Source organism: Lactuca saligna, chromosome 4 (assembly GCF_052625555.1).
Source record: "Lactuca saligna cultivar CGN05327 chromosome 4, ASM5262555v1, whole genome shotgun sequence".
Lineage (NCBI taxonomy): Eukaryota > Viridiplantae > Streptophyta > Magnoliopsida > Asterales > Asteraceae > Lactuca > Lactuca saligna.
In genome coordinates this window covers 175,129,225-175,140,820 of record NC_136420.1, presented here as the reverse complement: position 1 = coordinate 175,140,820, position 11,596 = coordinate 175,129,225, and the positions used below count along the sequence as shown (strand labels likewise).

The following is an 11,596-nucleotide window of genomic DNA, read 5'->3' as shown; positions in this document are numbered from 1 at the left end:
TTGCCAAGACTCTCCATCAACTGGATGATACATTACACCATCTTCTAAACTCCCAGTACTATGTCATCTCATATTTTTGGAAGTGTACCTTGAACAATACAAACTTCGTAGTCTCGGATTCACTGGAAAGTACCATAACACCTTATGAGCCACCTTCTTACCCTTTATGTTTTTATTAATCCACCGACTCTCTTTACAAACAGGAAAAATCTGCAATGAAGTGCGTTCCTTCCAGAAGAGAAAACAATCATTTTTCCACACATGTATTGAATTGTACCCCAAACAAATCTTCTATAGTTTCTTTTTGGCCAGATAAAATGAACAGGGAACCTTGTTATCTTGTGGAAATGTTGAATGCAAAATCTCAAGGAATTGATCAAATGAACCATTAGTCCATTTGTTGTTGGCCTTGATATGCATCAGCTTTGCTAAAAAAAATCAAGGAAAGAAAACGTATAACCAGGATATAACTTGGTTTCAGCTGCCTCTAACAACTTTTCAAAATCATCATTGACACCTCTACCTCTTGTATTCGAGGTTCCTTCATCGAGGTTGGTATCATTTTCTCTTGACTCACACATAACATCGTCGATAACACCATCCATTTCGTTACTTGGCGCTATGACATCTACAACCAACGGAATTAAAGGTTAACCGAGATATGTCAATGTTTCATATGACCGATTGAAGCCATATATACGAACATGATGCCTCATTGCTTTCGGATCCATGAACTAATGGTTATCACATTGCTCACACGGACATCTAGTTTCACCTTTACCATCTAGGTGTGGCATTGATCTCTTGACAAAAGAGTCAAGTCCTAGCTGGAACTTAGGAGATCGACGATGTGGATTAGTATTCTAGCTTTTATCAATAGACATGATTTAACTGAAACATAGTTTAGTGTTTAAGGTTTACTCTACTAGAAACAAAAAACAAGTAAAGTAGTCTTAAAGCCGATGATTCAAAAAGTATCCCCAATACGGGAACAAATAATTAGAAATAGATAGAGTATTCATAAAGGTTGGCTTCTAAACCCACATTTTGACTACCTTAGCTCATATGTAAATGTGTAGTACATGATTGTATATTTAAGAAAAAATTGACAGCATTTCCCCTTAGCTCCCAAGTATGTGTGTGTGTATGATGTATGTATGTATGTATGTATGTATGTATGTATGTATATATATATATATATATATATATATATACCCGAGGAGCAAAGAGAAAATGAAAATCGAATCTTTCTTAAAAAACAATCATGTAATACATGTTCACATTCTAAATGAGATAAAATATTCAAAAACAGTTCTAAAACGGGGACAACCCAAGATTAATTTCGAAATCAATTTCGAACGGGTATTTCTAGGCTCATGATAATTACAAAGAAGACACAAAAACAAAAATGAACTTTGAAGAATTTTTTTTGTCATTTATAGCATCGTACTTTTATATATTTTTGTTATTTATGGCATATAATTTTGTTTTAAGTTTTCTACAATATCATTGTACTTTAAATATTATATTATTTATTCCATTTAAGCATTGTATTTTTGAATATATATATATATATATATATATATATATATATATATATATATACTATTTATAGGATCATATTTTATCCTATTATAGCATTGTGCTTTGCAATATTTTTGTTATTTAATAACATTGTACTTTAAATATTATATTGTTTTTCTATTTGAGCATTGTACTTTTGGAAAGCACGATGTTATAATGTAAAAAAAATAAAGGTTGTGTATTTGTATGTAATTTGTAAAGTATAATGCTATAATGTAAAAAAATGAAAAAAAATAGTTTGCATAGTACAAACTATTTTTTTTCATTTTTTTCATTATAGCATTGTACTTTCCTAATTGCATACAAATACACACTTTTTTTTTCAAATATAGAATTGTACTTTCGAAGTTGCATACAAATACACAAACTTTTCTTTTCATTTATAGCATTATACTTTCCAAGTTGCATGCAAATACATAAATTTTTTTTCCAATATTTTTTCATTATAGAATTGTACATTCTACATAAATACAATTAAACATGCTTTCTACATATATTGCATATTCATTATTACATCATACATCAAGCACATTACAATATAAAGAATTACAGTTAAACATACGTTCTATACAAAAAAGTTTGTATATTTGTATGTAAATTATAGATTACAATGCTATAATGGAAAAAAATGAAAAGAAAAATAGTTTGTTAAGTGCAAACTGTTTTATTTTTTTTTTCCATTATAGCATTGTACTTTCCAAGTTGCATAAAATATAAATTTTTTTCAATTATAGCATTGTACTTTTTTTTCCATTATAGCAACCTACTTTTTTCCATTATTTCACCATTTTTTTTTCATTTCTTCCACACATTACACATATGAATACACACATTATACATACAAATACACTTAAACATACTTCCTACACATATTACACATTCATATTATAGCATCATACTTTTTCCAATATAACAACCTACTTTTTTTCAATTTTTCCATACATACAAATTACATATATAATTTCAAATGTCATACACATACACAAATAATACACATAGGAAACACATACATACAACATACACATACAAATACATATCATATATACACAATATAAACATTCCACGTACACGTACAAAATAAAAGATAAAAGGAACTTGTGGTGGTGTAATTTCAAAGTTCTCCGGGAGGGTTCCATAGTTCCGGCAGAAACATGATTTTTCTTACCACAATCCTTAAATCGTTAAATTAAATGCTTAAAGTCACTAGAATAACACCAAAACAGAAGATAAATAAAAAATAAGGGAGGATTCAGACATTTTCCGTTCGTTTTGAGTTGCAATAGTTCGGTCGAGACACAATAGGTCATCGCCGGTAATTGGGTTCTATGGTGGTTGCCGGTAATGGGCTGATGCACTGTGGTGGTTGCTGGTAATGGCCTGCTACGATAGGGTGGTCACCGACGATGATAATATCGATCAAAAAGCAGTTGGTCGTCGGAAGGAAATTGCCCAAAGATCAAAAGTGGAAATGAGACAAAATAGGAAAGAGGTGACGTGGGGGGTTATCTGCAATAGAGTTTTAGCGGTGACATGTAATAGCGGCGATAAAGAAGGTTTTAGCGGTGACACCCTTGGATGGAAAAGTCACCGCGTTTTTTTCGGAGTATTAGCGTGACGTTCGTCGCCACAATTGTCGTCGCCGGTAATAGTATATTTTCTAGTCACTTCCAACCGTTGAATTAGATGTAGATCGAACGGACAGGATTTGCAGATGACATTTGATACGGATCGCAGAGCAAAGGTATTAGAGGCGACGAATTTAGCGGCGACAAGTAACGTGGAACCTAGTTGTCGCCGCTAAAGGCTGGTGTTACCGCTAATACCTTTATTTTTTGTAGTGTAAATAATTCATAAAACCTGAATATTATAATTCCATAATCTAGTATTATATAAAATATGAATTTAACTTAAAATTGATTAATTAGACAAAAAAAAGACTAGCAATCCAATTAATCTAAGATGATTTTACTATTAATTTCATCAGGTTAAAGAGTATATTCTTCACGTTTCAGGCGTGAAACAGAGGTGGCATGATAACCAGACCAACCAATCTTAAAAAAAGGCATCGTTATCCAAACACTTCACGGGTCCGCAATGATCTACGAATGTTCAAATAATGTTTTTGAAAGACCAAAAAGGAAAAAGCCAAACAAGATTGAAAAAGAAAAAAACAAGGAAATCCCACTACAAAATCCTCCAAAGTTTCATTTACACAAACAACCCGAGCTAAATTTAAACATCTTCAGGTTTTCTTAATTTTATAATAAAAAAAACAAGTAAACTTTAATTTGCTACAAACACCCCGCTGGAAGTTGTCGACCATATGATTTCCCTTTAACGTTCAAGCAAGATGAAGACACAGGACCCTCTGGCCCACGATATTCCAAGTTAATATTCACGAGGTTGACACCTTCGCATGGCACGTGTTTGCTACATTGTATTTTAACTGCAATCTTAGAACTCGATGTCCCATGCACTTTTCTAAATGTCACATTCCTTATTTGAACATTCGATTGCGCCTACGAAACAAACATCACAAACCTCGTTAGATAGACAGCCAACTTTCTGCTTGGTAGCTTATATAACAGTTCAATAATATTGTATCAGTGTAAGAGTAATAATAACATTACCTGGCCGTTGCAAGGAGGCTGCGGACAATATTGTTGGTCGATGAAAATAGGGTTATTTACATTCTCCATGATGATATCTTCAAAAGTAAAATCAGAAGCGAGGCTTGGTGGAGAGGGTGCCCATGTTTTGATTCTTAATCCATTTTGAGTACCTCTTAAAGTGGAATTTTGTATAATTATACCATTTACGTGTTCTTCATTGTGGGACCCACCTAGGCTACCGATGCTAAACCCATGTCCGGGCCCACAATGGACCTCTGAAACCATGATATCTTTGCTACCTGCAATCATTGATATGCAATCATCACCGGTGCTTATGAGACTGTTTGTGATCTTGATTTTGCTTGAGCTCCCGATGTGGATTCCATCGGTGTTTGGGCTAGAGGCTGGAGCAAGGATCCGAATGTGGCTCATGTTCATGTTGTGGCATGCGAATAGATTGAAATGAGCGTTTTTACTGTCGATTGAGTGGATGTTGTTTACTTTTGAGTTAGACACAAAATCAAATCGCATAGTCTGTTACAAGTTAAAGAAAAAAAACATATCAGAATTAAATTGATATGAACGTGACTTTAGTTAGAATTGCATGACATTCAACTTTCTTCAATCTTGACCATGAACTTTAACATCCGTTACAAACTTTTTTTTATGGTCAAATGAATCGATCTTAGAAATTAACGTCACTACGCTTTTCGGATTCCAGATTTGCAAAATGGTTACAGTTTTAATCAGGGAAAAAATGGATGGACTTACGACTGGAAGTGGTTTGCAGCGGGAATTGGTGGCGCAGTCATTGAACCGCCATGCTGAACGGCCGTTACCAAGCAAATAACCGCCGCCTCGGACCACCAACTGATCGACATACTTGAAACTGATCCAGTGATCAACGAAAAACTTAGATGGATCACTTGAAGCTTCAAGCAATCCTCTGATAACAAAATCTACAGGTCCCTTACAAGGTCCGACGAACACGACGGAATCAAGCTTGAACTCACCTCTCGGGATCCAAACTCTACCTCCGCCGTCGTGCTCACAAGCATCATTCCATGCGCGAAGAAGTGCCTAATGAAAACAGATCGGAGAATTTCACAGGTGTAAATCAAGTGGAGATCTGAAGAACTTGATAAGGATTATATGAAATGATGATGAAGTGAGGAATCGGAATCAAGAATGTATATACCATGCTGTTGTCGGTGATTCGATCGGGACGTGCACCATAAGACATGACATTGAAGGTTTTCAGAATGTGAGGTCTCCGGGCATCGGCGAGAATCAACAAGAACGGAAGCCAATGGATGAAGGAGACCATTATTGTTGTTTGTTGTGCATTGATATGTTTTCCTGATTTCTTAGGAACTTATATAGTAAAGGCGTAAAGCTCCAAATTTGACGTACTTAAATTCCGTAAATTTAGTGTCTCCTTATCTTTTACTTGATTTACTCAATACTATATTTATATTGTAATATATGTTAGAATTATTAAAAAAGACCCGAAAATAAGTGAATCGTTTGGTCAGCATTTATAACTTATTTATTAATTTATTAATTATTAACTAATATATAATATATTTGAAAATATGAGTATTAGCTTAGAAGAAAATGGCCAGAATAGTTGTTTTTTAAAAGTTTTTCACAATATAACTATAAAAATGAAAATTGACCAAAATGGTCATCATTTTCCCTTGTGATTATATGCGAAAGTGTATGTCATCTATGAATTTTTTTTATTTGTAAAAATTCGTTGTTTTGGATGTTTGACTACGAAAATCTAATAATTGAAATCGGAAAAAAAAATAATAAATAAATAAAAAATAAAAAATAATTCATACAAATCAAATAGTTTCTTAAAAGACAATTTCTATGTTCTAATTAATATAGTTTGGTATATTTTTTGCCAAAGCCAAATAAAAGAGATGTATAGTGCTAGAACCTTATTATATAAAATGGTGACTTGGTAAGGCATGTGGAAGATATGATGGATAACCTATTGATCCATGTTCAAATTCTGGTACCACTTAGCCCTTGTGGCCATGGAGGTTTACCTGCAGTGACTCCAGGGCATGAGGCAAAGCTTTATGTTTGCAGCGGGGGATTAGTCGGTGCGCGAAAGCTGACCCGGAAACCCTTGTTAGGGAAGTTCCATTTCCAAAAAAAAAAAAAAAATGGTACATTTTTCTGGAATAGATATTTAGTAATCTTTTCACTATTTATATAAACATAAATCATATAGTTATGATGAGGATATTTGTAGAAAATACTCCTAAATATTTTATTTGTTTTAAATTTAGTATTCCATACTAACACTATCTTAAATCTTCTCATTAATATCCTAAAACCGTTTTATTGATACTTGACATAATTTATGGCGCAACATCTACCATAGTGACGTAACATGGCCTAGTGGCGCAACATTTTGCTCCGTTCCACTCCCAAGTGCTCCAAATGCTCAAGTGATATTTAAAATTACCCTTAAAACATAAACTCATAAATGATCCAAATGCTCCAAATATTCAAGTCACATTTAACATAAAAGGACTTTATTTCCTAAAACATGATCTCACACATACAATGACTTTATTGCCTCAAAACATAAACTCATGTAAGTAGTTTATGCCTACGAAGAGTCTATACCAATAGTCGTTAAGTTATTAAATCTTGTCAGACCACGACAGAACAAATCATCTTGAGACCATTGTGAAACCAAGCAAGTCACAATTGTTATCTACGATAAGTATCATCCCGACAATTGTCATCACATCCCCTTGTGGGACCTGTTCGGACATCATCGCATAGACTTTGAATGCATTCACTTTACAATATAACGAAAATTCATTATGAGTAACTTAATCCTGATGCATACTAAATAACTAGCAATGCCTTTTCATAATTACTTAAAAACATGAAATGCTAATATTTTAAAACATATTATTACCAATATTCCCCTTTTATCAACTCAATAAACTTCGGGACTCAAAAGACACACACATTAAAACATTTTCATTTTCACATAAATTTTTTTATTGCTATGTACACATAAAATCCATATATACTCACCTCTTTAGTTAGTGAAAATGAACTACCTATTTGGCATCAAATCTCTCATCGATGCATTTTATCAATCTCTTGCCAAAAGTATATTCATATAACATACCAAGCTCCTTAGAACTTGTCCTATCTCATTAAGAGCTTAATTACATGTTCACTTAATTGATCACAAACTTCACTTGACTACTTTGTGTCACAAACTAATTAAGCTTCACATATATCACATCTAGGTGACTTATTCATTAAGTCAGTAGCTTAATTTCACATTCTTATAAATTTCACTAATTAGGCTTTATAATCCTAATTAACCAACTTAAGAATTCAATCGTAGAGTTCGTTTACTAAACTTATAATCATGTTTCTCGTAATAATAGTATAATCGTATCGTAAATTCAAGATTAAATTTGAGTTCTAACAGCTCTTTCAAGCTTTTAACTAGTTAAGCCTAATTAGCTCAATATAAACGAAAGACAATACATTAATTCACTTAAACATAAATCCTTACACCATTTAGTTCTTGCTTCGAGTTCTCCCTTCTTTCCGACCTAAAATGTCTAGAGCATGGCTTTGGTTCAAGGTTTAAGGAAAATTATTACCAATTGATGTGTGTTACACAAGACATATGTAACTGAAGTCGGTGAGAACGGGATGTGTTCAACTACTAGACACGACATGTCTAGTTACGTAACCATGTCTTTTAGGCAATGTACTTTCTCCGCGTCATGTACCTTCATGCAACACATCGCGTCATGATGTAGTACAATGCTCTTACTGAAACCGCCTAGATGTTTCGCGTACCCCTTATGAAGGCGGCATGTTTCCTATATATCAACAAATTCCTTAGCTAATTCCATTCTAGCTTGCTTATGTTCCTTTCCATGTAAAATTCCTTAGCATATTCCATTCCAACTTGCTTGTTTCCCTTGCTCGTCTTAAGTCCATTTTTAAAAAAGCTTATATCCACATAAATGTGGGAAGGAGCTAAACAGCTCTATTAAATCACTTTTGACTGAATCCCAACAAAACTTAATCCATTAAGTCATAAAGTAAGCACTTAAAATGATAAAATTTCCCATTTTCCCTTTTATCCAAAATACTCAATGCAATAACTAATTCCACTCAAATAAACATAACAAAGCTAGCTTGAACACCTAGCTAGGTAATTATTCAATTACTTCTCCAAATTTCCTTTTTATTGTTTGGACGGAAATATCCTTTTCACTATTACTTCTCACACACATTAAATAATGGTCAATTTAGGTCTAAATAATTATTTCAACATTTCTAATTTTCATATGGCTTGTGAGAAAGTGTTAGTCAAGTGAACACTTAGGTAGTGTTTGTTTTTTGTCTGCAGATCTGCGAGACGTCTTCTGTCTGCGCCGCGCAGACCACGCGCAGACATTAGTCTTCGCAGACTGTTTGTTTTTTTGAAGACTGCAGACCTAAAAATGTCTGCGCGCCCTCTTCTTGGCGCAGATGTGGACTAGAGTCTTCTAACATCTTCAGACATCTTCTAGCTTAAAAAAACATATATATCTTTATTTTTTTTAAGTTTTTTTTTAATTTATATTTTTTCCAACTTTATTAATGATAAACAATATGAAAAAAAAATTACAAAACTTAAAAAAAAAAAAAACATTTGACGATACAAACATGATATTTTTAACAAATTTATAAATAAAAATTTATTATAATAATAGTCGTTGAAGTTGTTTATATAAATATGAAAAAAAAAATCATAATATATTCTTATATTTTTTTGCCAAAATTTTGTAAAACTTTATTTAATAGAATATCATCAATTTCTCGAGAAAATATTTATCGTACGTTTTTAATAGATTTATTTGAAAAAATCGAAGTTTATTTCCATCTATTTATGTATCAAATTCTTTGATCACTAATTATAATGTTTAGTTATAACTTTGCAATCAAAGTTGTTGGTTTTTATCAAATATGTATATGAATTAATACCATTTTTATTTTTATTTTTTATATAATAATACATAAAAGTTGATCTAGATTCGTTATATATTTATAATAAAGTCGTAAAAATATATAAAAAATTCGCTTTGAAGTTTTAAAAAATCAGTTTATTTAGATTTCAGTTTATTTTAATAGCCCGCAGATGTTAAAAAAACAAACAGTCTTCTTTTTTCAGACTGCAGACGTTTGGTCCACCTCTTCTACTGCAGAGGTCTACAAATGTGATCCACAGACTGCAGACATTTTGCCTCAAAAAAAACAAACAGCACCTTACTTTTTTCATAATTTTTGTCACTTTGGACCATTTTACCCTTTTGATTCATTAACTATTACTTCACACACACATTAAATAATGGTCAATTTAGTTCCAAAATAACCATGTCAACACTTTCTAATTTTAATATGACTTGTGAGAAAGTGTTAGTTAATCGAACACTTACTTTTTAATACTTTTCATCACTTTGGACCATTTTACCCTTTTAATCCATTAACACAATCCATTTATTTCTCATTCTAAATAGCACATCCAAATTTCCCAGATGTTACACCTTCCTTGTTTTGCTTACGCCACTATAAGATGATGAATCACTTAAAGGACTTTAGGAAGCCATCATACAAAATTGTGATGCCCTGAGAAGATAAAATAAGAAGAAATAAAGGAAAATGAGTACATATCTATGTAAGGGGTTCATTTTAATCCAAATATTTACTAATTGTGATCATATATGAAAATCACATCGGATTTTTGCCTAGTCAACTGAGAAACATGAGACGCCTGAAATAAACTGGTCAATTGGTTAAATTTACAATAAAATTGGAATGAAAAACATTTACCTATATCCTCTCTAAGAAACCACCAAACTGGCTTACCGAACTCGTTGTACTGAGCTTGAAAAATGATGTCTGCAAAGGTAACTCAACATATATCAAGCTCTTGATAAGCAACTCCTTAGAGGCTGACATAAATACATATATAATATAATTTGTTGTAAATGATCCTCTTGTATTTATAGACATCTGTCGCACCCCCTGAACCGAAGGAAATGGGCGGAAACATCCGGGGGTTTGGGTGACATCATCTTGGAATATCATTACAGTGAATATAAATGAAACATGACAAACACCATCATCATACATACCAAATACAACCATCATTGTTTAGATCAAGTATTGTATTAAAGATTACATGTCCCAAATAGTTAATGTATATGATAACAAAATATGACAATTTCCACATGTTTCCTTCGGCCATTCTGCTTAACGATGCCCTAAGAATACATGTTAATTTGAAAACACCAACATATATAATGTTGGTGAGTTCATAAGCATGTTTAAGTAAAAAAAAATTGTATATCTTTGTGAACTCCAGAAAAATCCGATATTTTCTAAAAAATGGCTTAAAATGTTTGTGTCAAATCTTATATTAATGCATGTGTGTTTTTTTACATCACAATACAAAAACATAACAAAAATAACGATATTATTTTCAATATAAACAATTAAGTTTACCGTATCAACATCCCACCAAGCAACCATGAAGTCGGGGTACGTAGCTATACCAGACATAAACACTCTCCAGTCCTGTCCTTCTTCCAAAGCATGAGAAACAAAAAAATTTGGAGGCATTATTGTATGTCGGTCGCTCTCAAACCGTCTCTCCATTAATAGTCGGTACCAAATGGTTATACGCTGCACACATGATACTTTTGTTATTGACTAAAAAACAATTAACTTTTAAAATAATAAATTAACAATTAATTTACCGATGACTCCAACCATCCGTCGTGTGTATGCACAAACAATGAGCTCCAAAAATCTCTATCTAACACGAAATTTAACAAACGATGCTGGACATCATATGAATGAAATAAATAATTTTGGATGACAACCTCACCGCCTGCTACGTAAGGTTGCAGGCGCAACATGGAGAAGTCATGAGCAACACCAAAAACTGGAGGAGGAACGGGGCTTGTTGATTTGATATCAACCTTCTTTTTTGTTCTTCTTTTTGGCTTCGGTGTCGTGTGCAACTAAAATCAATATTCAAATGTTTAAATCTATATCTTTCAGATAATTCACATAAATATAAAATCATGAGTTTATAAATAAAACGAATACCTCGGTGTAAGGAGTGCACAAATATTGTGATGGTTTTGGAGTCCTCATTTTATCGTGTGTAACTTCTTTGCCATCATACTCATCAAAATAATCTACAACTGCCGTAATTCTTATTTCATCTTCGTCCGGCACCTAATTTAATAACCAATAATCTCTAATTATAAATAAGTTTCAATATACTAAAAACAAAATATAATTTAATGTAAGTATAAGAACCTCTTTAGCTTCACTAT

General features: G+C 32.5%; 1 protein-coding gene across 1 annotated transcript; it reads right to left on the bottom strand.

Moving 5' to 3' along the window:
• Positions 1-3,739: 3,739 nt before the first annotated feature.
• LOC145038938 (exopolygalacturonase-like) lies at positions 3,740-5,555 on the bottom strand. Its single transcript, XM_078987141.1, has 4 exons — positions 5,395-5,555; positions 4,968-5,276; positions 4,215-4,730; positions 3,740-4,103 (listed from the first exon to the last, which is right to left on the bottom strand). Exons 1-4 carry the CDS (start codon positions 5,521-5,523, stop codon positions 3,876-3,878), a joined length of 1,182 nt encoding a protein of 393 aa, XP_078843267.1. The 5' UTR covers positions 5,524-5,555; the 3' UTR covers positions 3,740-3,875.
• Between the last annotated feature and the right edge of the window lie 6,041 nt (positions 5,556-11,596).